The 25,757-nt window shown below is 40.6% G+C and overlaps 1 protein-coding gene across 1 annotated transcript; it reads left to right on the top strand.

Annotated features, from left to right (window-relative positions):
• The first annotated feature begins 186 nt into the window (after positions 1-186).
• Positions 187-25,259, top strand: KIF24 (kinesin family member 24). The gene is made up of 13 exons (XM_036403303.1): positions 187-225; positions 3,556-4,183; positions 7,414-7,603; positions 8,840-8,937; positions 10,237-10,452; positions 11,557-11,644; positions 13,602-13,723; positions 15,270-15,375; positions 17,158-17,229; positions 17,904-18,013; positions 18,936-21,113; positions 22,026-22,119; positions 24,298-25,259. Exons 2-13 carry the CDS (start codon positions 3,570-3,572, stop codon positions 24,436-24,438), a joined length of 4,029 nt encoding a protein of 1,342 aa, XP_036259196.1. The 5' UTR covers positions 187-225; positions 3,556-3,569; the 3' UTR covers positions 24,439-25,259.
• Positions 25,260-25,757: the final 498 nt, after the last annotated feature.

Here is a 25,757-nt window from a genome sequence, read left to right as displayed (position 1 = left end):
ATGTGAGGGTTACTCAAATGAATGGGGTGCTGAGATCTTTAATAAATCAGAAGTTAATAATGATCAAGGTATAGTGGTTCTAGGCTGCTTTATTCTTAAAATAATTTCTATGGGGCTTTAACATCATTTATTTTATATACAGTGATTGACACTCACCAAGCACCTTTGAAGACCTTTCCTCCACCTTGAAAAGTGTATTGAGAAGGAAAAGATCTTGTGAAAGAGGTAATTAATAATTAAAAGCATTTTAAAATGGAGAGTCAGCTCCTAGAGCATAATTTTGTTGTAAGTTAATTTCCTAGGACAGGACAGAAAAATGTAACCACTCCTTTTTATTATTTACACCTGACTTTTCTGTTTTTCATCAGCTTTATGACCATTGAAAACCCTCTAATACTGAAGCTGAGGAAGAGTTCTCTTATGACAGACTGCAATCTAATTCTGAAGCTAAGCTGGTCCCTTTTATATATAATTCTGATGCTTTTTTACAATAAGCACTCACACATTATCAGCATCTGGAAGCCTTTTAAGATCTTTTAAAAACATCTTGGCATATGAAACAAGTTGTAGAGAACTCATGTTTGCCACGTAGAGGTGTCAGGCTGGGTGCATGTGGAGAATTATACCTCCACACTCACCTCTTTCTCAAAATATATTATATTCAACTATTTCAAGAAGTCCCAGTCTTTAATCTCAACCCTGTTTTCAGTGAAGCTACCCATATCTTTGTGGGGAACAAGGCCTAAGTTTTGATATGAAGATACCACCCTGAAGAATGGTATGTTTTTCTGCCCCATGATATGTTATGGGTGAGGAAACAAATAACTGAGGAAATGCTGGCTGTTGCAAGACTGAGAGTCTTCTGCCTTTTTTTTGCCAGAAGATGGCATTAACAATTTAGGATTCTTGAAAATCTCCTCTTAGTTTTCACAAAGCCAGTTTATTTTGATGAATTGTTTATCTGTTACAAAAAGCATCCTCAGACACAAAGATCTCTCATCTAGGATTGGATGAATTAAAGTGTTCTTTCAATAAGGAGAAAGATATCCCTTTTTTTTGAGCATCAGTGATCGAAAGGTGAGAAGAGTTTCACTGGCAATTGCAGTTTTCCCTGAGTTCTTTCATGTTTGAACCACACAAAATCTTTTAGCAATTGTCTACTCTTGAGTTTCAATGTGATCAAAAATGCTGATTTTCTCATTATGCCAATGCCTAATTTTTTCCTGTGGTTAATTATTTTATTCCTCCTTTATTAGTGAATGGGTTTTTTTTTTTTTTTCCCTAGCTTGTGAAATTCCTGTCCTGTCAAAAAGGAGTTGGTGGAGTTATCCCTGAAACCACTTAGATCCAGTAAGACTTATTCTATCTGGAAAGGCAGATCTCAAGTCTCATTAAGAGGCCAGGTCTCATTAAGAAACCATTTAGTTGCTTTCACATGGCACAGAGCTTTAGCTAATTAGCCACAGAAGCTGCTTACATTGCTCTTTTAGGTTCTGCAGTACCTACATTACTTGGGTTTTCCTAATGCCAAGAATTCTTCTGACTTGTCATTCCATATAATGACAACCTGTTATTTCTAGCTGTTTAAGTATATTTTGTTTCATTTTTAATTAGAACCTTGACCTTCAAATTTGTAATTCTCTTCCCTTGTCTGCTGTTCTTTTTTTAGAAAGTGTCTCCATTGTTTCCCTTTCTATTCTTTTTTCTCTTTCCTGTGTTCACCATTATAATTTGAACAGAGGTTGTGACTGAATTAGTGTCTTTGGACACTCTGTATTTAATATAAGGATATATGAAGATATAGGTGTAATCTAGGATACAGATAGAGAGTAGACAAAGTAAATTTATTTGATTATTTTTGCCTTTAACAGATTTTCAACATTTTTGAGATTAGTATCTTGGCCTTGAGTTCTAGTTGCTCCTTTCATCAAACAGAAGCTTCTCATGGCAGTGCATACAGAGAGTTGCACTTCTGTATGTAAAACCACCTGCACTGGTTTTACATCTAAAGCTACCTTATGTAAGAAAGGGAATTTTTCCAAAATGTATTTAATTTAAGTCTCAGGTTCCTGTGTGTTTTTATATGTTAGAGAAGTTGGCAAGTGGAGAATACTTGTGAAACCCTTGCACACATGTGGTATTTAGTCTCCCTGATCTCTGTGTTTGCTGTCCTCTCTGTCAGTTTTGATTTCCACCTTCCAGGATCTATCAGCCTCAGCAGTGACTCTAACTTTACCTCAGGATTCAGAATCACATTATCTACAGATTAAATAAATTCACTTACTTGTGAATTTTTTGGTCATGTAGTTCATTGTTGTTGAATCTCATAATTTTACCTAAAGCATGGACTGTAAGTAATTTTAAATGTTCTCTACATTTTGGCCTCTGTAGTATCTTACACAGTCAGCACTTTATATATTAATCCATATGATTTTATTGTTATTATTACTACAACATAATGTGTTAATTAATGACATGGACTCAAATTTGGGGATGACCTTATTTTCTTCTCTAATGTCATTGTAGAGAGCCTTGAAAATCCTCACAAAGACTCTACCCTGAACTACAGGGAAGAAAACTTAAATGACTCATTTTTGTTGAGTCTTACTGTGACCTCCAAACATGAGTAAGAGCAGTATTTGTTAAGGTCCTAGACTGAACAAAGATATGAGAAAGCAGTGGGCAGCAAACACTTGACGTGCTATCATTTTTGTGTTTTATGGAAGAAGTAAAAATATCTGCAGATATTAGTCCGTCGGGATACAGACAGCTGCACCATGCATTGCCAGTAAGACATAAGTGAAGAAGCTGGGGGATTTGGGGTATACTTTTCAGTGATTCATGTTTCTTTTTTGGGTTTTTGGGTTTCCCAAGAATGCAAGTATGGCATTCCAGTGGCATATATAGTTTTAGAGAAATGCTGTCTTTCAGATTTTGCAGAATTGTTTTTTTGGTTTTTCTGTCAAGGAGACTCAGAAATGCTCAGAGGATTCATGACATAAAAGAGAAAGGTACACAACAAAACTGCAGCTTTGCTATAGTTCATCTGTAAGATGAACGGTCTTAATTAGGCAGCTTGAGGTGAGGACAAGTGCAATTTTTTTCTTCTCTGGTTAGTTAACCAGGGGTAGCTGAACCACGTTAGACCATGTGCCTTGATATTAAATTGACTGTCTAAAATTAGGCATTTTACATTCTATAGCTTGAGGACAGGGTTTCAGTAGCTGTGGCATTCATCAAGTAGACATCAGGCGTGTAGGAACTCTGTGGCAGTGAGTAATATTGCCTTGTGCATTTCTTACATGTTGTATATTGTATATAATTTTAAAATACAGTTTCATGGATAAAAGATGTGTTTCATGTTTTACTTTATTGTTGTTATGGCTATTTTTTTTTGTGTTTGTCAGTCTAGTGTATGGTAAACTTGGAGTTAAACAAGCTTCTAGCCTAACTGCAAGTAATGGCATCAGTAAACGTGCAGTTTCTTCATTAGTAACTTTGTCAGATGTGGTGTTTCATATTATTCTAATGTTTATTTTGTTTGATTTCTTGCAGGCTCTAGGTTGAAGATGGCATCATGCCTTTACGAATGCCTTTGTGAAGCAGGACTTGAAAAATACTATCCCCACTTTGCTGCCTTTGGTGTTCAGACAATTGATGAGCTTGCCGAGGTTGCCGTGGAAGATTTTTCCAAACTGGGGGTCCATGACATAAATGACCGCAAACATCTTTTCCACCTCATTAGAATAATCAAATTTACACAACAAGAAAGCACTGCAAACTTAAGCAAGCAGGATTTTCAACCACATGGCCTTTTCATTCAGCCTCAGGTGACCAAGTCAGGACCCCGTAGACAGCTGCGTTTCGAGTCCTTTTGTGGAGAAAATGATGGAACAGTTAAAGACTCTGAACCGGAGTTGTATCAGTCATCTGATTTCAGTGCCGATGAAGAGAAGGACAATGTAGGGGAAATGCTGGGACACATCCCACCACACAGTCCAGAACCGATCAGATTAACTAGAAGAGACCTAAATATTGCTGGAATAGGTTCAAAAAATGACCTGAGCTGTCCAACAGTTTCTGATGATATTGCTCCTCTCCTGGGTGATTCTGAAGTTCCTCCTGTACAAAGAGTAACTCATATTTCAGGGTATAATTATGGACTACCTCATTCCTGTATCAGGTAATAATCACTCACCTTTATTTTGCTAATACTTCAGGTTAGTCATAATTGATTCTTTCTTAATTGTGGAGCAGAATCTGTATTCCTCACCTCCAAATAAGCAATCCAAGCACTACAGAGCAATGCAGTCTTACAGACAAGAGAGATATTAATAGGCATTTCCAACTCTCCGAGTCTTATAGAAGGAATCATCTGAATTTGACCAGCTGCTACTCACCAAGGTTGTCTAAGAATAGTCTTTATTATCTTTCAGGATTTAAGGCTTTCTTTTCTTGGTATTTGAGCCAATCTTTGTCTTTCCATGGGATTATTTTTTAAAACATTACTTTACCAAAATACAGCATTGCCTATTGTTAAATTTGTCAAGCTTTTCTTGGTAAAAAGGATACAAGCTGTGATGGCTATATTTGTTTATAAAGAAATCTATGAACTGAAGCTTTAAAAGGAAGCAAAATGAATACAGCTGGGAAGGGTTACAGACCTGGTGGTGAGAGGGATGCCTTGCAGCTGCTCCCTAGGCATGTGATCTGTAACTTCCATACTTTTCCCAGTGTTTGGTACTGGAGGGGCTGGGGTTATCATGAACCACCGGTAAATCTACCCTGGCAACATTTTTAAAGCACTCAATATTTTTTCCTGATTCACCAGCAGAGCATGTACGCCTCTGCCCACGTAATACCAGTATCTAGCTTTTGCAATGCAGTCATGGTAGTCAATATGCAATGAAAAGAGGTAGTTTTATGAAGTTAGGTGTGGTCTGGGAAGGTTGTGGAGAAAGATTTGGTACAGGGAAAGATCCATGGAGTTGAGGTGTCAGTTACAGCTCTCACCTGGAGTGCATGTAGCCTGGAGGGATAGATGCTGCTGCCACGGTGGAAAAGTACTAAGGTGACATAATAAGTAGAGCACTTAAACTGTGAAAGGCAAGACAGGTTTATAACTCTCCTTGGCTGGAAAAAAAAATCATTCCCACCTTCTGGAGAAGTGTACTAACCTCCAATATATATTGATATCTGGGTGTATTCTCTGTCTCTTCAGGAAGATGAGCCAATGTGCAGCTAAAAGGACAGGATTTATAATGCTGGCAAATTAAAAAATGATACATTATTAAACCTAATGCCTTAAGTAAAGGAGTTAAAGATTTTTAATCCTGCAATAGAGACATGTTCTTCATTGTTCTCTCTTTCCTTGTTCTCTTCTTTTGCAAGCACATTCTTCTGTACTAAGTATTATGGCTCATCTCGTGGGCTTTCTGCATCCTCCTCCTGAAATGCCTCCACTTAATTTTCTTGTGTTTGGAGAGTTGTGCATTTCAGGCAGGCTTGGAGCAGCATGCTTACACTCAGGTTTGATTCCTGTTTTGCAAGTGCTTAACTGCTTTGCTGAATCCATCCCTTCCCGTGGCACCTTGTGATTTGACCGTTGTGAAGGCTCACCTAGTCTCATCTATGAGAAATATTGGAAAACAGACACAATTTCAGATAGGAGAAGGACAAAGAGCTCTTTTAATGTGTTCAAATTTATTTTGAACTTGCCCACAGCAAATGACTTCATTATGCAAAGGCATAATTGTCCTTCTGACCTATTATTCAGTTAGATTTCTGATGATCTGTGTCATGACTGTTGTTTGACTTTTTTGCCTAGTAATGAAAAATTATTTTATTGTAAAATACAATTTATATTTTAAAAGAGTTAGTAAGAAATACAAACTTTGGGTTCAGCATATAGAATTAATGTGCATTCTATTCCCTACAAAATATACTCAACAAAAATGTTCCTCTGTACTAGAAAAAAATATTCCTTTTTTCTCATTAACAGTCTCTAAATTTTCAGGGTTTTTTGTTCTCCAAATACTGCAATCCTTTCTGCTTCAAGCTCTTAGAGCACAACAGGCTCTTGCTGCAGGTCACCAATTACGCCCTCTGGCACAAGAATTAAACTTCAGAGCTTCTGATCATTTGTTGGACAACATTTGGTGCCTAGTGATATGCATAAGCTCACACCAGCTTATGAAGCATCTTATTTCAAGTGTCATTGCCTTTCTTTTCCAACAAAAGAATTTTCCATCTAAATGCACAGCCTGATCCTGGACTGCACAGGAAAGCTGTACTAAAATTAAAGGGAGTCTAGTGACAAATGAAGATTGCTCATGTGTGGTCTTCAAAGACATATCTTGAGATTTAAATGTTCATCTCATGTGCTTCTGGGGAATCATGGAGCACAACAGCAATGATACCACAAGCATATGGATGTTAATGAGATGTTGAGTTACTTGTGTGGTTACAATTTGTTAGACAACTGGTATATATGAGTTTTCAGTTGCTATGCTAAGAGATTTTGGCACCTGGACAGTGTGGCAGAAACACTGCTTTTGGACAAGCTGGGGCTTGATTATTTGAAATGCAAATCCAGGCTGAAAATTGTTACTGATTTGGCTGAAGACAGCTTGAAGAAGGGGGAGATATATTGAATACACTTTGGTTAATTCAAGCCTATTCTATTCACAAAATGCTGTACACAGCAGGTTAATCAATGAAACATGAAATTACCTCCTGTTTCTGAGATGTCTGGAAGGGGACTGAAGTAAAATTGCTGAAACGTAAGAGCACAACTTTGTTTATGGTCTAAAACCACATAACCCTTTTATGAAAAAAGACCAAAGGGGAGACAAGGATGAGATCAGTTGTTTTTTTTTTTTTTGAGCTGAATAGGAACATGGTGATACTATCTGATTTGCCAGTTTGAATCATTTACTTGTAACCAGTTGGAACAATCTGTAATGGGAAGAAAAAAGTCCAGTAGGAGAGGAAAAGCAGCTAAGTATTGTATATTTTCCTTTTCAAGATCTATTCATATTTTCATTGTACATGATTAAGTGACTAATTGTGAGTGCAAATAATTGCACAAGAATAAATTTCATTACATAACTTGGATATTATGTCAGCTTCCATCTCATGTTTGTGTACAACTGAAAATATGTCAGTCCAGCAGCAAGTTCAGGAGTGTAGCTGTACAAACATAACTATTCCTTTATCAGAAGCGTACAGGAAGCATCAGTTTGTTTAGGAAAAATCATTAGAAACTGCATCATGTAAAAATGAGATGTGTTATGGAGTTTTTTGATAGGCATTAAGAGCAGAAATATTCTGTGGTAAATGTAACAAATTCAGGCGTATTCTAGATTCTGTTGTAACTTAATTTTAAAATGTGGACCTCCATTATTGTTGTAGATCCAATACTTTCGACAAAGAGACTCCATGGACAGAGAGTGAAAAAATCAGAGTGTGTGTCCGAAAACGTCCTCTCTGCGTGAGGGAGGAGAGACGTGGGGAGGCAAATATAATCACAGTGAAAGATCAGGAAACCCTACTTCTCCACGAGAAGAAGGAGGCAGTTGATCTTACACAATACATTTTACAGGTAACATCCTGCATTGAAGGTTGTGTTTATGGGCCAGTCACTTGCATGGAAGGGTAAAGCTGGAGTTTCCATGAGGAAAAAACAGAAAAGGACTATTAGTATTTCTTATACTGAAATAGGTGGTGGGCTTTTGATTTAGATCAAAGTTGTCTATATCTGAGTTCTTCTGATTTATGCCAGACTGTGCCAGCAAACCTGAGCCCAGAATTTTAAGGTCTAGAAGTATGTCTCTTGGAACTTTGTATGTGGCAAAATAAGCCCTCTGCTACATGCCACTGCTGCAGGAGAAGTGCCTGCTGATGGCTTTCCAGGGTACTTCAATGAGGAGTTCCCTTTCCACTGTTTAAGCATTGTAGTAGGTCTGTTTCAAGGAATCATACATACCCTCGTCCTGTCCCTTCCATTTTTCTCAAATGCTTTTGAAAATTAAGTTCCCGTTTGTCTTTGTCTCTTAATCCCAAATATTTTGTGCTGTCATAGTTCAAATTCTCACTTGTGACTGACAACACCAGGAACAGAACTGATTTGTAGAGGCAGCAAGCTATTCTTGCTCTCCTGACTGTTATTTTTACAATCTGGGCCCTAGTAACAACTGTTTAAAGTATCTGGTAAAATTTCAGATCTCTCTCAGGCCCAGTTCTTGTGCCACCTTTTACAGTGGGACACATGCTGAATCATTTCCACAGACCCTGCTTCTTTGAGTCTGATCTGGAGTGTGGGAAGTTTTGATTTTCTTGCCCCCTTTTGAGTTCAGACAGTGTAGCTTTGCTTAGGAGCAGCTTCTTTCTTCTCTGGCACAAAACTTTTTAAGAACAGAGGCAATTAATCACAACTAAGTCACAAGTGAGAACTAATTTTGAGAGAGTCAAGAGTTCTCAGTTCTTTTTCTGTTACAGTCTGACAGTACATCTGTAGACTGATTAATTTCATGAATAGGTTTTCTTAATTAGCTTTTTTTTGTTTCTTGTTAAAAGGCTCTGGCATGTTATGCTTCAGAGTGATGGGAAATTTGAGGCATTTTTGTGTTCTTTTTTTTCCCCCTACCCTGAATCTCTTAACTGGTGTGTTCCTACATGAGTTGTGCTGCATATTAAGTGTGCTAGATCACTCTCTACCTAATCCAAAGCCATATGAAGTCACTCGAAAGACTTTCATTATTTCATTTTACCTTTGAATGGAGTTGGAGGGGATGTGAAACATATTCATGCTCATGTAAAGATTATCTTTGTTTTTTAGCATGTTTTTTGTTTTGATGAAGTCTTCGAGGAGTCATGTACCAATCAGGATGTGTACATGAAGACAGCTTATCCTCTCATTCAGCATATTTTTAACGGGTAGGGCATCAGTGCTTACACTGGTTATTTTATGTTTTCTTGTTTTCCAGTTTTATGTGTATGCCTGAATTTTGCTTTATGCTTTTCACCTTTTGACACGTACCTTGATTTCACGTTTGCCACATGCCTTCCCCCTTTCAGAATATCTTTGATTGCAATTTTGACAAAAGTAAATCAAGGAAAACTTTCTTCACGCTAAGTGACAAATCTCAATTACAGAAGAAGGTTAAATTGAACTCAGTTGCAACAAAGTGACAGCATGGTCAGCCTAGAATAAAAACATGTGTTCCAGGATTTCTGAGCTCTCATCTTCACTCTACAAAGGCTCCTGTGTGGAAGAGCACACTCATCTGTAGAGAAATAATGTTTCTCTACAGATAATAATGTCTCAGGAAAGAGTAGTCTCTTTCCTGAGTCTACTGAGAGATATTTTTACATGTATTTGTACAGTTCACAAGGTAATAGAAATTATGAATAGCCTTGTGATTTATTTTTATTGATTTATATTTGCTTAGAGTTTTAATTGTAATTACATACTTCCTGATTAATAGGAAATTTATGGTGGTTTTACATGAGGCATCTTATTGCTATGCAAGGTTATATATATATATATATATATGGAATATATACTTGAATATAATTACTTTGAGTCTTTGAAGGAAAATATGACATATCCATACTGAAAATTAACAAAATGGAGCATTCTGTTACTGAAAATCTCCACGTGTCATCAACAGTGACAGAGTATCATGCTCTTGAGAAAAGGAAAGTGAGAATGGAGAATGAGGCTTGTACCTTGCTGTGTAATAATCACTAAAGCCACAATTCTGCTAGTCCAGTAATGCCACCAGAAGAAATTATGCTATTTTTTTCCCAGCTTCCCCCTTACTTTTCCATCCCTCCTGCCAGCATTCATTTAATCTGACACCATGGTGAGGTCAGTCTGCAATCTAAACTGGCAAGAAATTGTTCACTGTGATTATTGCAGCCCTACATTTTTACCCATTCCTCTGCCAGGAGTACTGAGCCAGGTACAAAGTCTTTTCTTTAAAAGGGGCAGGGAAAGGAAAGGAAAGGAAAGGAAAGGAAAGGAAGAGAGCCAGCACCTTGTGCCACATCAGATCTCCATAGGGTATACCTGGAAATCATTGTTAAGCATCCTGCATTTTCCCAGAGAGGGTAGCAGACCAAACCTCATTGCTAAGGGGCCTCTATAGATAGATACCAGCATTGCAGAATATTATTTAATAGATATGAATTAATCAGATGTGTCACTAAACACATATGCTGTCTTCACAGAGGCAATGCAACTTGCTTTGCATACGGGCAGACTGGTGCTGGCAAGACTTACACCATGATAGGGAATCACCGGAACCCAGGACTCTATGCCCTGGCTGCCCAGGACATCTTTAGGTACCTGGAAGCATCACCATCCAGGAAAGAGCTAGTGGTTCTGATCAGTTTTTATGAGATCTACTGTGGACACCTTTATGACCTGCTAAATGGAAGGCAAAGGTATGATTTCCTACAAGCCTGTGGTTGTGAATCAGTTGGTTACTGTTTGGAAATCAATTATTCTTTTCACGTGATTACATTTAACATACTAGCATTTATAGTAAATGTTATATATTTAATTAGGGTTGTTCACAGGAGATACTTTAGGAGGATAGCAAGATCTGACAGTAGATACTGTGACATTGATAGGGACTCCTGGTTTGTTTGGGGGAAAAATAAGGACTTAGGTTTGAGATACAAGCTCAGGCTCTTGCTTACACTGTAATAAGATAATAGCTGGACATCCATAGGCAGAGAAACAAGCTTCTTGTGGCCAGAAGTTCCTGTCTTAAAATCATAGAACATTTTGAGAAGGAACCTTAAAGATCATCTTGTTCCACTCCTGCTGCCCTGGTCAGGGACAACTTCCACTAGACCAGGTTGCTCCAAGCCCCATCCAGCCTGGCCTTGAACATTTTTGGGCATGGGACATCCACAACTTGTTTGGACAGCCTGTTGTGTGTCAGCCATTGGGGAGTAACTCTGGCTGTCCCTCCTGCTGTTCCAGTGGGGATTTGGCTCTTGCCAGTCCAGTCTCTGAAGATCCTGTTGATCTCCTAAGTGCTGGACTCTGCAGAGCCTGCTCACCTTCTCCCTGGGCACCTTTGCCTGGGAGCCCAGTGACTCAGCCCAGCAAGCCTCTGGAGGTGATGCTGAAATATGACTCTAAGGCTGTAGGAGCTGCTTTAAAATCCTGTGCAAAAAACATTAGAATATGAATAGAACAAAATTTACAGATTGATGAGGACTTAGAGGAGCCTGAGATGTAGTTTAAAGGGAGACAGGAACTCTTAACATGTAAACGTGGTTATTTACTTCCCTGCTTTATTATATTCTTGAACTAGCAGAAGTGCACTAGTAATGTCTCTTTAGCAGTGAAACGTCAGTGGTACTTGTTATAAATTAAGTATCTCTTCAGCTCTGAAAATAAATTTATGACAGCAGGGCCTCTCCCTTGTCAGTAGCCTTGATTGCTTTTTCTCAGTGTCACAGCACGGACGTGTGTTTTCATTGCTGCTTTCTAAGATTTCAGAGATCTTCTTTTTTACACTGTTCTCTTGTCAGACTTTTTGCAAGAGAAGATGGCAAGCATGTCGTTCAGATAGTTGGACTGCGGGAGGTTCAGGTGGATTCTGTAGATGAGCTGTTGGAGGTAATGTTTGGGATTTGTTCTTTGTCTTCTGCAGCCCAATTTGCTTATTTGTGAGGTGTGTCACTTACAGAGATTATTTACTGTGTAGCACAAGTGTGTGTTCCTGTTTAAGGCCCTGAAATTGATAACCCCAGCAAGGCACCAAGGGGCTCTATTAAAAGTGCCTTTATTGCTGTTTCTTGTGTTAGCCACATGCTAACAGCTGTCACTTCTGCTGCCATTCCATAGGGAAAGATTCCAGAAGTTAAATATTATCCCAGTAAGGGACCTTGAAAGCTGGATATGTATTTTCTCTCAGTGTGGTGTCTTGTGGGTCTATGAACTTAGATTTTTGTATATAAAAGATATGTGGTTTTTGCACAGAATATATAAATTTGAAAATTATTAGAAACAGACATTAGAAAATACTTAAGATTGGCATATTTTGTCTGAGTTAGGATTAAAATACTGCTTATGTGTGTGCATGATAACAGCCAAGTAAAATGAAGATCTTTAAACAGTAGCTAACATTCACCAAGAACAAGGCTTCAGTTTTCTTCCCTACCTGGCTGAGCCCTAAAAGGACACTGGCAAATTTTCTGTATTGTCCTGCAGCAAGCAAGCTGATTAAATCGACTTTCTATTTAGTCTGACTTTGCATAGTTTAATTTTTTTTTTTTTTTTTTGGTAAGGAAGTGTCAATACAAGTGCCTGATACTGTAACTGGCTCATTAAAATTGTCATAATGTTGTCCACTGATATTGCACTTAATTCAGTTGTTTATCTTCCCATTAACTCCAAGCTTCAGGACAAGCTGGTGATGCTTCTGTGAGTTAGAGTGCAAATTTGCTACATGTTTGATTTGCAATTCCTTGGTATTATCACATTCCACACACAGAAGAACTATTAAATTACTTAATTTTTACCGATATCCTGGGGGAAAAAATACATTGTTCACAAGCCCTTTTGAAAACAGAAATGTCACTGGCTTGACTCAGAACTTCTGGGTATTCTGCCACAGCTATATGGAAATATATCCTATGGTACTTTGAACACATCCCTGGTTAGTTACTACTCATTGATGTTGGCTTTGATTCAGAAATTGTCTTCACTTAGCACTGATATAAAGCTCAGAAGCTGCAGTGGGTGGTTATGTTACTCATTGAGAACTGGCCACTGAAAAGCATGAATAATTCACATCTATCAGCTGAGAATGTATTGATTTTGCTAGGCAGTATTTTGATTTGTTCTTGCAGCCAGAAGCAAAATTAATGGCTTTTCTATGAATGTCCTGCTGCAGTCAACGTTAGACTTTCTGCAACAGTCCATTAAAGTTTTCAAAAAAGAATTATCCAGATTTTTATCTTGAAGGAGCCTTTATCCTTCTGCCCTGCCTTCCTTCCTTGTTTTCTTATTTTAATGTTTTATTGAGTATAATTAATCTTTTAAATTTGTTCCTTACTCTGGCATAATTTTTTTTTTTTAGTTTTGGAAATTTAGAAAGGTTTTGGCAGTTCATGAATTTGTGTGTGACTTTCTGGATAACTGTGCTCATCTACTACAAGAGAAAGTAAAATTTTAAAAGAACACAAAAATGGTCAATCTCATAAGGCTCTTAGATTGTATCTGTAGTACTAGAAAAGTATGCCAGCAATATAAGAAAGAATTTAATTTTGTAAGTTGAATATTTTGCAAATATGAGTGAGTGTGTGATGCAACAGATTGTTACTAGCAGTGTAACTCTTTAAGCAGTGTAGCTCTTTAAGCTCTGTAGTGTCACTACAAGCAAGTCCATGAACAAAGCTCTGAAAGAAATATTGGAAGGGATCCAGTCTACCTCTACTGCCTTGCACCAAATCTTAAGGCTGTAATGCACCTTTCCTCACAATGTTTCCTCACCTTGTGAGGACAAGATATCTTTCTGAGATATTGTAGTTTTATTTGGAATTCATTTGGATTTTGTCCCCTTATTTTGCAGGTGATTTTGAAGGGGGGAAAAGAACGTAGCACAGGAGTTACTGCTGTCAACTCCGATTCCTCTCGGTCTCATGCTATCATCCAAATTCAAATTAAAGACACAAGCAACAGGGCATTTGGGAGGTAAGACCGGAAAAGCAGAAGTGCTCAGTGCTGATGTCAAGCCCAGGGACATCCAAGAGACAAAGAGGAGGTGTTAGTGCACAGGTGTGAGTTAAATTAGAAGGCAGGGTTAAAAAGGACTACGAAAAGTTCCACAGTCCTTTCTATGTTTCCAAGGAGAATGTTTTAGGCACATCTGCAAGAGCTTTGTCAAAATTGTTCATACAAATTTCCAGTGAAGGAGTTTGACAATCAAATCCATCCCCTCATCTTCAGTGTTTAATTTGGCTAAAGATAGACACCTTCAGTGTACTTATCCACATGTGACCTCACCACCTTTGAAGTAATAGAATGAAATTGCCACTTCTGGGATCCTTGCAGTAAATTATGTCAGGTGCATTTGCCCCTCAAAGCATTTCTGTCCTGTAATTGACTACAAAAGGAGTGTGGGTTGACCAGCCCACAACAAATGATTCCACAACAAATGTTTGCCTTTGGCCAGAAGAATCAGAGTACCTCACATAAACCTCCATGATAATTTGAGTGTGTGACTCTGATGCTATCTGCAGCAGACAGAAAGAGCAGTTTACTTACACTTGTGGCATCCACTTTATGTATTCAAAAATGAATTGTACCTCTTTCAGTCATCTTTTCTCCAGAGTAAACAACCTCAAGAAATAGGTCTGAGGAAGAATGTCTGTGCATCTGCATTACTGCCAAGTATCACAAAATCCTGCTAACACCTCCTTCCATTAGCTACCACACTGTCTTCTTTCCCAGGATCTAATTTTGAACACAAGGCAAAATGGGAGGGCCACAAACACTGAAGAGAGCAAAAGACAGAACAGGCAGGCTTAGAAATAAAAGTATAGAGGTTTATGTAGGTGTGGCATTTGAACTGGGGGGGGTTTGTGTGCCTGAAAGGGAGGAGGAGCTGAACTGAGGGGAGGGTGCCAAGATGTGCCAATAAAAGAAGCCAGGGATGTTGCAGAAAAAGAGGAAGGACAAAGACAAAGATACAGTGCCACAGTCAGTACAGCAGCTGGCACCCAGAGCTAGGGAGTGTGAAAGGGAGTACTGGAGTTCTGTGGAAAGAAACAGCAGGTATCACTGAAAGCTCAGTGTATTACTTGCTACACTGGAAATTTCTGTTCCTGTTGTCCTGAATTTCCATTTGACATGGCAGTTGTCTCTTTTACCTGGAAGGAGAAATCAAAACATTTACAATTTCTTTTAGCCCTGTTCTTAGGAAACTAAAAACACAGTGATTATCTGGAAAGATGAATGTGTTGTACTTTACACAGCTTATCCATTAAACTGTGGAGCACTGTCATCACATGTAACTACACTTTATATTATTTAATGTTAAGATGCTCTGACACGGTTCCTGCTCCTATGCTTATTTTGGTATCTCAGATATTTCCAATGGATGTTTCTTGTTGTTCAAAAGTAGTTATTTCTAATCACTCTTCTAATGCCATGTGTTGCAGCCTGCTGGTTTAATAAAAAAAAAAAAAAGAAGAGGGGACAAAAGCCCCTAAGATAAATGCAACTTTGTTTTTTCTAGGATATCATTCATTGACTTGGCTGGCAGTGAAAGAGCAGCTGATGCCAAAGAAAAGGATCGACAAACAAAAATGGAAGGAGCAGAAATAAACCAAAGTCTTTTGGCAGTAAGCTACTGTTATGTCTGGGGAAAGTTTTGTATTTAATTACTAGCATGTGTTTTAGAATAAAAATGAACCACAGAATAATGTATGCATGTATTCCATGGAGAGGAAAAAATAACCAAGGTACTAAGTGTGTTCAGTTTAATATGTCGCATGACCAAAAAACAATTTAAGAAGGAAGAGATATCCCTATAAAAATTAAGTATTTTTAATCCATTCTTACTGCCAGACTGGTAAAGATAGCATGGACAATGTTAGGTGTAGTATAAGTGTCCCACATTTAATATAGAATGTTTTGTTCCTTCTAAAGAATACTGGCTTGGAATTGCGATGTTTGTTTCATGAAAGCACATCTGTTCCTGCCAGTTATTTTTGCCACTTAGGCTTCTCTTTCAAATCAAGAATAAAGGACTTAAGAGCATAATAACGATCAATTTATGTGTGGGGAGAAAGGAACAGGAAGAAATGCACTCCTGAGGCAAACTGTCTTTTTAAGTGTCCTTAGTCAGGCAAAGAGGGACAAAGGAGCAGAAAAATGCCATCTAAGATAAAGCAGAAGTGCCTGTAAGTGTAAATGCTGCAGAAAGGTTTGCACCTGCTCTAATGCAAACAAGCAGGGCTCAGTGATGACTGGGGGCTTCTCTGAGCCAGGCTGAAGGTGATTCAGGTTCCAGGGTAGGAGCCAGTGGTGCAGAAGTTTGTACCTCTTAGTATGTTGTAAATAGGAGGTAGCTTGCTCTGCTTTGGGAATGTAGATGCTCTTTTGCACAGAGGCTCTTCCTGTACTGGAATATTAGTATTTGTACTGGGGAGGTAGCCTGTGAAGTGAATGTGTTTCTGTACTTCATGCTTTCTTGAGTATTTGCTGGTGAATAACTGAGTGTCATGGGGAGTTGGTACCTCTATAGAAAGAAGTCTGATCTTGAAGGTCTGCTCCAGCCTAAACAATTCTGTGATTCCCAAGAATCCTAAGCCCATGAAATTCTTTTAAAAGAAATGGTAAAATCAGAGTCTGTACATTTTTGGTATTGTGTGAAACTAAGAAGATACCTGGAAATCTACAAGTTGTGACTGAATTAAAAATAGAAAGCAGCTTTGGGTAAATCTTCGTAACCTGCAGCCTGTAAAACCTAGCTCTGGCCTCAATGATCATAACACTCTCTTCAGACCTTTTAACCCATGAAATCTCAAGTCTGCTGCTGGTTTGAATATTCATGTTGTTTTCAAGTGGAAAACTTTCAGACGCTGCAACTATGAGAGCACTATAACGAATTACAATAATTTAATCTCTTACTTGTTACAGGTGCAGTTTTTGATAAAATACGGGGAAAGTGAGAATAAGTGTCATTTTCAGTGGGAGTTTGTAAAATGTAGAAAGGCTGTAAATGCTTGATGGCAGTATCACCATGACAATACTGTAATCTGCTATCTTGAGAAGAAAGAAAATAAGAGAGGTAGCTCAAAAAGCTCTGTCCTTTGGGTACACCTGCTCTGCAAGCTGCAGCATAGTCTAGGCTACACCCAGTCTGGCTTCAGACTAGCTAGATGTAGTGCAGGCAGCAGCTCTGTGTAGCTCCATGTGTGCTCAATGTGTGTGCTTGCTCCTTGCATCTGGTGCTGCCCATGGAGCCATCAGGCAGGGCACAAATTGACCTTGCAAGGGACAACACATAGTAAGAGACAAAGTGACACAGGACCTGGGTATGCTTGGTTTGATGTTGTTCAGATCCTTGCCAGTGCATGACTGATCTGTTTTCCCCTTCTGCTTTTTCTTTCTTTTGGTAGCTAAAGGAATGCATTCGGGCGTTGGATCAGGAACAAGTGCATACTCCTTTCCGGCAAAGCAAGTTAACTCTGGTAAGATGAGCAGAAAGGCAAGAGGAGAGGTTTCCCTGCTGAGGACAAAAATAAGCAAAAAATCAAATAAATAAATGAATAAATAGATAGCATAGTTCAGTAACTACTTCCTCTCTTGAGGAAGAGAGGAAATGCATAGCTTTTGTAAATTTTAAATTTAAAGGTAATCACAGAATTAAAGTTAACTGCAAATTTCCTCCAGCCAACAATGGGGACTGGCATGGGAAAAAAAGAAACAAGCCAAGAGCTGAAACCAAACAAAACCCCATTACATCACCATCCAGACTCATACCATTCAGACTCACCACCATCCATCTCCCCATAGTCTGAAAACAATTTTGCATCTTCTATTCAGTTACTGTCCTGGGTGCTTTCATCAACAGTTCTTTCCTTCAGCTGTAAGTTTTGCTTTATTCCTCAAACCATATTGGCACCCTTGCAGCATCTGGAACAAGGGCTTGTTTAGAGCCCTAATTAATACTTGCATTCATTTTAAACTATAAACAAATAAAGGCAAGAAAAACTGAGACAAGAGGACTACGTTTATCAAAAAAATTAAAAAGCCACTACAAAAATTCAACTCATGTTGAATTTCTTCTGTAGATGTTAATTTACAGGATGTGCAGGAGGCATGAACTGCTAAGAACCCAATTTCTTTTTCCTTCAAACCTTAGGTGCTGAAAGACTCTTTCATTGGCAATTCCAAGACATGTATGATAGCCAATGTTTCACCAAGCAACCTAGCTGCAGAGCACACCCTGAACACTCTGCGATATGCTGACAGGTAGGAGGTGAAACTCAGTTCTTGCCAGGGTGAAAATCACAAAGTAAAAAGAACGTATGATGTCTGCCATTACATTTTGTTATAGTTGAATTGAAAATGTCGATTTAGGCAAGAAACAGAATCTTTAAAAAGCTAATAAAATCATTACTTGTTCCAACTCTTATATTTTGTCTTAAATTCTTTTGGGTCTTGTAAGTACTTTCTGATGGCCACTTTCAGTGATGAAAACATCACTGTGTGCCCTGTAACTGCAGGATTACTGACCTTAGCAATCAAAAGTTTTAGTTTAGTTTTGTATTTTGATTCTACTTAGAATGTGTGCAAGGCCTTCACCCTCCCTCCTACAGAGCAGGAAGTAAATTACAAGCTGTGCAGTGCTGGTCTTAAAAGGACAAGAGACAACTTGAGGGGCAAGAGGAGCAGAGGGAGCAGCTGAGGGTCAGGGTGGTAGGGGGAAGGGTGATACCAGTCAATCATCTCTTCCAGCTGCACTGCTGAGTCTGATCCAGGAGCAGTGCAGCCCTGTGCACATCACCTGAGCTATGAAGCCCCACTGCAACTACTTCAAAAATCCTGCTTTGAGCCTTGTGGGACTCTGTGATGTGCTGTGGAGAACACCAGCTGGTTCTGCTGCATTATAATGTGTGGAAATGCACTTGCACTGAAACTGAGGCCATTTCCATTCACTTGACCCATTATGCACTGCTCAAGGAACAGCTTAAAAAGACTGCTATAGATTTTTCGAAAAGTCCAGGAATTTTAGCAGAAGAGTTTTGATACCTGTGAAGATCACAGACAGAAAACAAACCACAATGTTGAATTCAATATTTAGTCTTAGTATGTGAAAGCATTAATTTGTTTTGATGATGCTGTTATTTATCTGAAAGCATGACATCTTCTAAATCCAGCCTCTTTTTTACAGGGTCAAAGAGCTGAAGAAAGGGATTCGATACCCTGCCCCTGTCACAAAAAGGCGTCGCAAAGCTGGAACTGTATCTCCAAGGCATATCCCAGGCTCTCCCTTTTTGCCACCTGGGGAAAAGAGCTCTCCAAAGAAAGTGAAGCTAGGCCTACAGCATCCCTCAAGTGCTGCAAAACCAAAGGCATATCCTGCAACACTCCAGCCACCTGGTGTCCCTCTTACCTCTACCCCCAAGGGAACTGGCAAAGGACATGCCTACATGGAAGATACCAGCAGTCCCTGCTTCCACCACACCACCCCAGTTAAGGGAGTCCTAGAAATAACACATCCCCTGAAGAAAAGTTATCTATCCCCCCTCCCTGAAAAGAGCTCCTCAGTGGAGGATTTCATTTCCACAGAAGAGAGTGGCCAGCAAGACAAGTATATGCAAAACAGAACACCTGTCCAGTGCCTGAAAGTTCAGACAGTGCAACCTCTTCAGAAACAATTTGTTCCTAATGACGATAATTCCTCTGGAGATGGCAATCTCCAAAGTGAACAGGAATGGGGAAATACTTTTGCTAAACAGTCTGTTGAAGCGTGGACATATCTGCCTCCCTATCAGAAGGAAAGGGAAGAACATTTACGTCTTTATCACCAGCAGTTTCAGCAACCCCCTATTCTAAAGCAAAAGTTGAACTATCAACCCCTTGAGAGGTTTTTAATGCAGTACAAGCCCGAAGAGATTCAATTGAAGCAGGAGCTGAGCCTACCTCCAACTGAAGGGCAGAGCAAAGAGTGGATACAGCAGGAAGATCTGGATGACAGTGATTTCAGTGAAGATTCTTTCTCACCTGTCTGTAGTCAAAAGAGTGTGAAAAGAGGAAATAGCAGCAAATCCAGTCAACATTCATTTTTCCTTCATGAAAGAGAGCAAGGAACCGAAGAAGAGCAAAAAGGCCAAAAGCGGCAGGATTTATTTTTTAAATATTCAACACCCACGGAAGATCGCGGATTAGATGACAGCTGGGATTGTAGTGAGGGTCGCTCAGCAGTAGAGGAACCCATTAAAAATGCAGGCTGCAGCAAAAGTCCTGCAGACTGGAACTATGACTTAGCTGAATTCCCTCCAAGCAATACTGCAGAGAAACCCTACTGCCTGCAGGAAGATCCTGCTTGCAGCTGGAGAAATGGCAAGGACTTCCTAGCTGATCACAAAGAGTTCAAGTCCAAACACAGACGTATTGTTTACTCCAGTGAAGCCACCTTAACTCCAGAAACGGATGCTTCAACTCCGTGTGTATCTCCTGTATTGAAATCAGGAACTCCAGAGTGCAAAGAATTTGATCTCCAGCATGAGGAGAAGGAAGAATCCACTTTGGCTAAAAAGGCTACCCTTGTAGGAGGAGGTGTAAATTGGAAAGCTCAAAAAAATGGAGTCAGCCACTCTGTTTCATCCAGTTCCTCAGACTTCACCTCCGAGCTCATGACCCCACTGCGGGTGTCACCTCTTGATGGTGAGGACACAACTGAAACAGAGAAAGCGACTTCCAACCAAGAGCAGCCCCACGGCGAGAAGCAGGTGCCGGACAGTGACGCCCAGAGCAGGTTTGAGGAGGAGGACTGGCAGTGCACCAGGAGCAGATCCATGACCGACAGCATGCTGGAGCTGGCAGAGCAGCCCGGCCATGGGCAAAGGCTCTGTGCCCTGCTGGGCTCCTCTCAAGCCACAAACAAGAAGCTCCCACCCACCTGTGGTCGTGTGAAGCCGTGCTGCTGCCACCTGCGATCAGTTTTATCCAAGCAGGGAGTCCGGCGCAGTTTGTTTGTTGAACGTGACCTGACAGAAACATCCACAGCTGGATCCACAGCTGGATCTGCCGTTCCCGGGCCAGAGACCCCCTCTCGGGAGAGCAGCCGGCTGCAGCAGCCCAAGCCAGGACTGAGGAATGAGGATCTCACCCATTTTGAAGACCCTGCCAAGTCATCGTTCGGCAATGAGGAGACAGGGTTGCTAAAAAACAAGTCAAAGCAGAGTATTTTTACACAGGAGACTTTTGCTGCAGATGCAGGATTTGCAACCAAAGATAATAAGCCAATGGCAAATGCAAAATGCCCCTCACAGGTGTCCAGCAGCTGTTCTCCAAGTGCTGCATCAGAGGTGGGGAAATGGCAGAAGGAAGCCCTAGAAAAGGCACAGTAAGTCTTGCTCATCATGAAGTTTGTAGTGAAGCTTAGAAAATCTGGACATGTGATACATTGGCCTTTTTTTGTATGTCATACTCCTATGTACTTAAAAAACCAATGGTTAATCATTCTATTAAATAATTATAAGATTCATCATAATTTATAGTAATTATCTTAAAAATATATGGTTGCTTTTATTTAGTGATATTTTAAAATCTCACAGGAAGCCAATTATTATATTGTTCTAGGATAATGCTAGACAAATAAATATTATAATACAAACTGCAGTTCTCAGTAATTAAATGGCTTACTGTAAGCTGTAAAGTACTTAAAACATATCAAAACCTTCCATCAAGAATCAGGTTATAGCTGTTCCATCAATGAAAAGAAAAGCTGCTAGGGCAGCTGAACAGTCACTGAAGATGTAGATACAAAGCTTCTGAGTACTCTGAGCTGCCATTGTCAGCTCCCAGGGACTGGGCTGCATTCCCTTGACTGAAAATACCTTGTTAGTCAGTGAAACTTGCTCAGAGGAATCAACAGCAGCCCTGCCTTCCTGCTCAGCCTGTTTCTCACTGGAATTACAGACTCATGGCCATAAGCCATTTCACCTATTAATTAGACAATTGTTGTGCTCCTTGATTCTCCTACAGTGAAAAGCAGTTGTTTGCTGCCTGTGCTAAAGAAGGGCTGTGGTCACTCCTCTGTGAGCAGCCCTCAGTCACCCAGCTCATCCTGAAGCCCACACCAGTGCAGTCCACTGCACTTCATGGAGCACTGGTGTGCCCTTCCCGAGTGCCAGGGACACAGAACAGCAAGGCTCCCTCTGGGGTATTCCTCTTTATTGAGGCCAGCTGTGATTACAAGCAATGATTACACTACAGGCTGTGTAACCAGTAACAGGCTGTGTTTTTTGTTAAACAGAAAGACTCTAATTCGTGCTCATCAGCAGCAGCTGGATGAACTGGCACACCTGTGCTTCAAAGAGGAGTGCTTGATAAATCAGATGTCAGCAATGGTAAGTGTTTCAAATGATGGTTTTGGTGGCTGTTGAGCCTGCATAAATTAATCTTAGAGATTATTAACTTGAATTGGTGATGTGCTGTTCCTTTTCAGTTCAAGCCCTTCTCCAAGGCCTGTCTTAGTCCTGGGAGAGCCTCTCATTTTCAGTGCCTGCTGTGTTTGCCAGTCTCCACTCTGACAGGCCCTTGGGGAGCAGGAGATGGATGGGCCAACCCTGAAGCCCTTGTCTCTGATAAGAGAGCCTTCCCTTATCTCACATCAAGGGGCAGACTGTACCAGACAGGCCATCTGTCCCTGTGATGTTTTATTTCTTACAGGCTGGGACAAGTAAGCAATCCCACAGAACAGAGCACACCCCTAGGGCAGGACATTGGTGGGATTTGGCTCTTCCCTCTGGGAGCCTCTTTGCCTCTCACACTGCAGGTGTGCCAACAGCCTGGGCCTCGCTTACTCCAGTGTTCTGACCACTGTGGCTTGTGCCTCACATGCTCTTGGCTTTGATTACTCAAGTGTTTCTTGGCTTGTCTTTGTCTCAGATGACATTGGTGTACTCTAGACCTAAAAACTGGCACCTGCATGGCCCCACTGCTAGCTAGGCAATCCCAGTTCTCTGTTTCTCCCGTATCCCAACAGATGCCTGTCACACCTATGTGAAAATCCAGACTATGAACATTTTCCAGTGAGAACTCCTGCCTTCCCAGTTCCCTCAGCTTCTCAGTAAAGCCAAGCTCCATTGGTGCATTGCATTATCAAACCATTTCAATTCCTGTCACAGTTCAGATCTGAAGTACAGGGACTCTTCCCTCAGGGACTTTGGAGTGAGGCCACCATGTGGCTTATTCACTGTGATTTCAAACTGCACATGCTGTTTTACAGATAACATACAGTTCACCAAGCAGCACAGGAGACATAAACTGTATTAGTTTTGTGGCAGACAATGCAGTGAAACAAAGCTATCTTTCATCTTCTTAATTTTTTTTAATCTTCTGAGATTGTTCTTAAATCTGTTAGTCACTGGACACCAGCTCTCCCCCTGCATTTATTTGCCTCTTGCAGCAAGCAGTAATTTTCTGGCTAGCAGAATTTTTACAAGCTTGCCAGGCCTTCCCAGCAGTGTGTGAATAACATACCCTGTAGTTTTATTTCACAGCATGACCTTTTTTGGGTAATGAAATGTGCTTGGGCTTCATGCATCAGCTTCTCTCCTTCCATTTGCAGATGGTTTCAACTTCTCCAGCCACGAAACTTTGGCTGCAGGAGAAACTCCTGCCAAGATCAGACACACACTGAACAAAGCAATATTTAAAGTGCTTAAGAAAAATATGCCACAGCAGCTGGGCTAGTCTTCATCACTGTCCTGATTTCCCTGCAGGACAGAGATGCAGTGCAGGAGATACAGCTGGAGTACTGCCAAATAAGCTTTTGCGTGATTGATTTTCATACACAGCAGCTGAATTTCCCAGCCCTGGGGAAGCTGACACCTCCCAGCTTCTCAGGCACAGACCTATGAACAAAGGCACCAAACTACTCTCAGCTGGAGAGCAGAGCCCGTCCAAGTGCTCCCTTACTAATACAAGCCCTACTTAAAAAAGGATGAAAACCACAGTTTTTGTCATGGTCCCATAATGGTTTTTATCCATGTGGCTATGAAAGGTAGAGTTCCCTGGGCTGAGGCTGGGTGTGGTGCTGGTATTGCTCTGGCAGACCTGCAGCCATGGCCCCATGACCTGATGGGACATAAATCCCTTACATCTCTCAATATTGGGCTGATCCATAGTGGCCTAACTCACCATTTATTTTCATAATTGACAAATCCAACATGAGAGGTGTCAGGAATAGAGTTCAGTACATGGTAAAACCAGATGACCAGTCCTGGTACCAAACCTTTGAAAAGCTAAGCAGAGTAGAAGAGTGACAGCAGCTGCTTTATTTTTATTTTTAAGCCACACATGAGCTGTAATTTCACTAACCGATAAAACTACCAGAGTCAGTGAACCTTGGTATTTAGAGGCACTGACCTTTGTCTGTGAGGGCTGTGACTTAATAAGGAAATGCTGATTTAATCTACTAATATGCAGAACGCTTTTATGTTCTGCTGCGGTGTAAAAAATACTCTGATTTTTTCAACCTACTGATACTGTTCCCTACTGTTTCCTTGTGCCTTCCTTGCCAGGATTTTCAGAATTTCATGGCCATGCTGGATGAAATCTTGGTGCTGAAGTCAAAGTGTGTCCAAACAATGCGAGCCCAGCTTCAGCTCTGTTCAGCCTCCCCTGGCACTGACAAATCACTGCAAACACGTCCACCCGTTTAGACCTTCTTTGCCTGCACATGCACTGGAGCAGCTACAGGAAACGCCAGCCAGCACTTTGCTACACCTGGTGCTGCAGAGCGTGGGTGGTAGGGGATAGTTTTTGGTTTGATGTTTGTGACTAGCGTGTGTTTTATATAAGAGTGGAGCGAATTCTGAGTAAATGAGAGATGACTAATTGGCACCATAAGCTTTGTATTTCATTAATACCAGTAAGCCACATTCTGAACAGTAACAATTCAGCAGCCTTAAAATATCTCACTCACCAAGTAGCACTCAAGTTGTGTTAATGTATCATAGCAGCATCTCACATGTTAAAAGCAATCCTGTGATGCCAAGTAAGGGAAACAACTTTGAAGCCAGATACAGGTCAGAACAGAAAAAAAAAGCTACCCAGAAAAGTCTTTACAAACAAAAGCCAGGAAAGACAGAGGAGCCAGGGGTTGTTACACTAAGGTGTCTGGACCTTAAGTATTTGGAAGTCAAGGCAGGATGTGAAGTGCTGTCAGTTTCAGAAGAAGGAAACCTATAGTTGAATTAATGCTTGGGATGAACCCTCCAGAGCTCCTGAAAGAGGTGTCTTTAAGTTATGGGTAACAAGTGGTTTAGCAGGGACTTCCTACCAAAGATTCCATCTGGCATGTTAATAAGCACATGGGTTTCATGCTGCTGCCCAGAGGAAGACGCCAGCAGCTGTACCTGCAGCACACCACATCCAATGCCTGCTCTGAGCAGAGCTGAACAGATTTCTCACATGAAAACAGGGTCTGCTTGGAGGCACTGGGCTTCCAGAAGCTGCTGACAGCACTGTCATGTGAAACTGGTATTTGAATCAAGGGCTATGGAGCCATCAGCTGGAGCCCTGCAGAAGCCCTGGTGCTGCAAGCATTGCATCTGAACCACAAAGCCAGTCCACTTGCTTTGAAGGCACAAGTGACCTTGAGACATACTTGCTGTGTGTGCACTCCCACTCCAAAATTAGGGCTGTCGCAGCACATTCATCCATCTCTGTGTATCCTCAGTAACGCCTGTGGTAGCTCATTCAAAGCCTGCTCAGTAGCCAGAAATGCCAAGGGGAACGGAACACTGCTGTTTGACCAGCTGTGGGTTTTGCTGCCTGCCTGCACAGCCTCCCTGAGGAGCCCGGGTTGGACTGAGCAGCAGGACAGTAATCACAGGGACACTCTGGGATGCATATTTGGTGCAAACACTCCCAGGAATGTCACCCAGCGTAGGCCTGGGGAACAGAAGCAAATCCCTCGTCACTGCCCTAGCTGTTGAGTTGTTTTTAGCACTGGTTAGTCTCCATCTTGCAGCTGAGA

Source organism: Molothrus ater, chromosome Z (genome assembly GCF_012460135.2).
Source record: "Molothrus ater isolate BHLD 08-10-18 breed brown headed cowbird chromosome Z, BPBGC_Mater_1.1, whole genome shotgun sequence".
In the NCBI taxonomy this organism is placed as follows: Eukaryota; Metazoa; Chordata; class Aves; order Passeriformes; family Icteridae; genus Molothrus; species Molothrus ater.
The sequence above is the reverse complement of the archived record's forward strand: the minus strand, read 5'-3'. Positions and strand labels throughout refer to the sequence as shown.

Coding starts and splice junctions, on each gene's coding strand:
- KIF24 (XM_036403303.1), top strand. CDS start 3,570: ATGGCATCATGCCTTTACGAATGCCTTTGTGAAGCAGGACTTGAAAAA. Junction 13,724..15,269: donor AGCAACAGGGCATTTGGGAG/GTAAGACCGGAA, acceptor TGTTTTTTCTAG/GATATCATTCATTGACTTGG. Junction 17,230..17,903: donor GGCAAAGCAAGTTAACTCTG/GTAAGATGAGCA, acceptor TTCAAACCTTAG/GTGCTGAAAGACTCTTTCAT.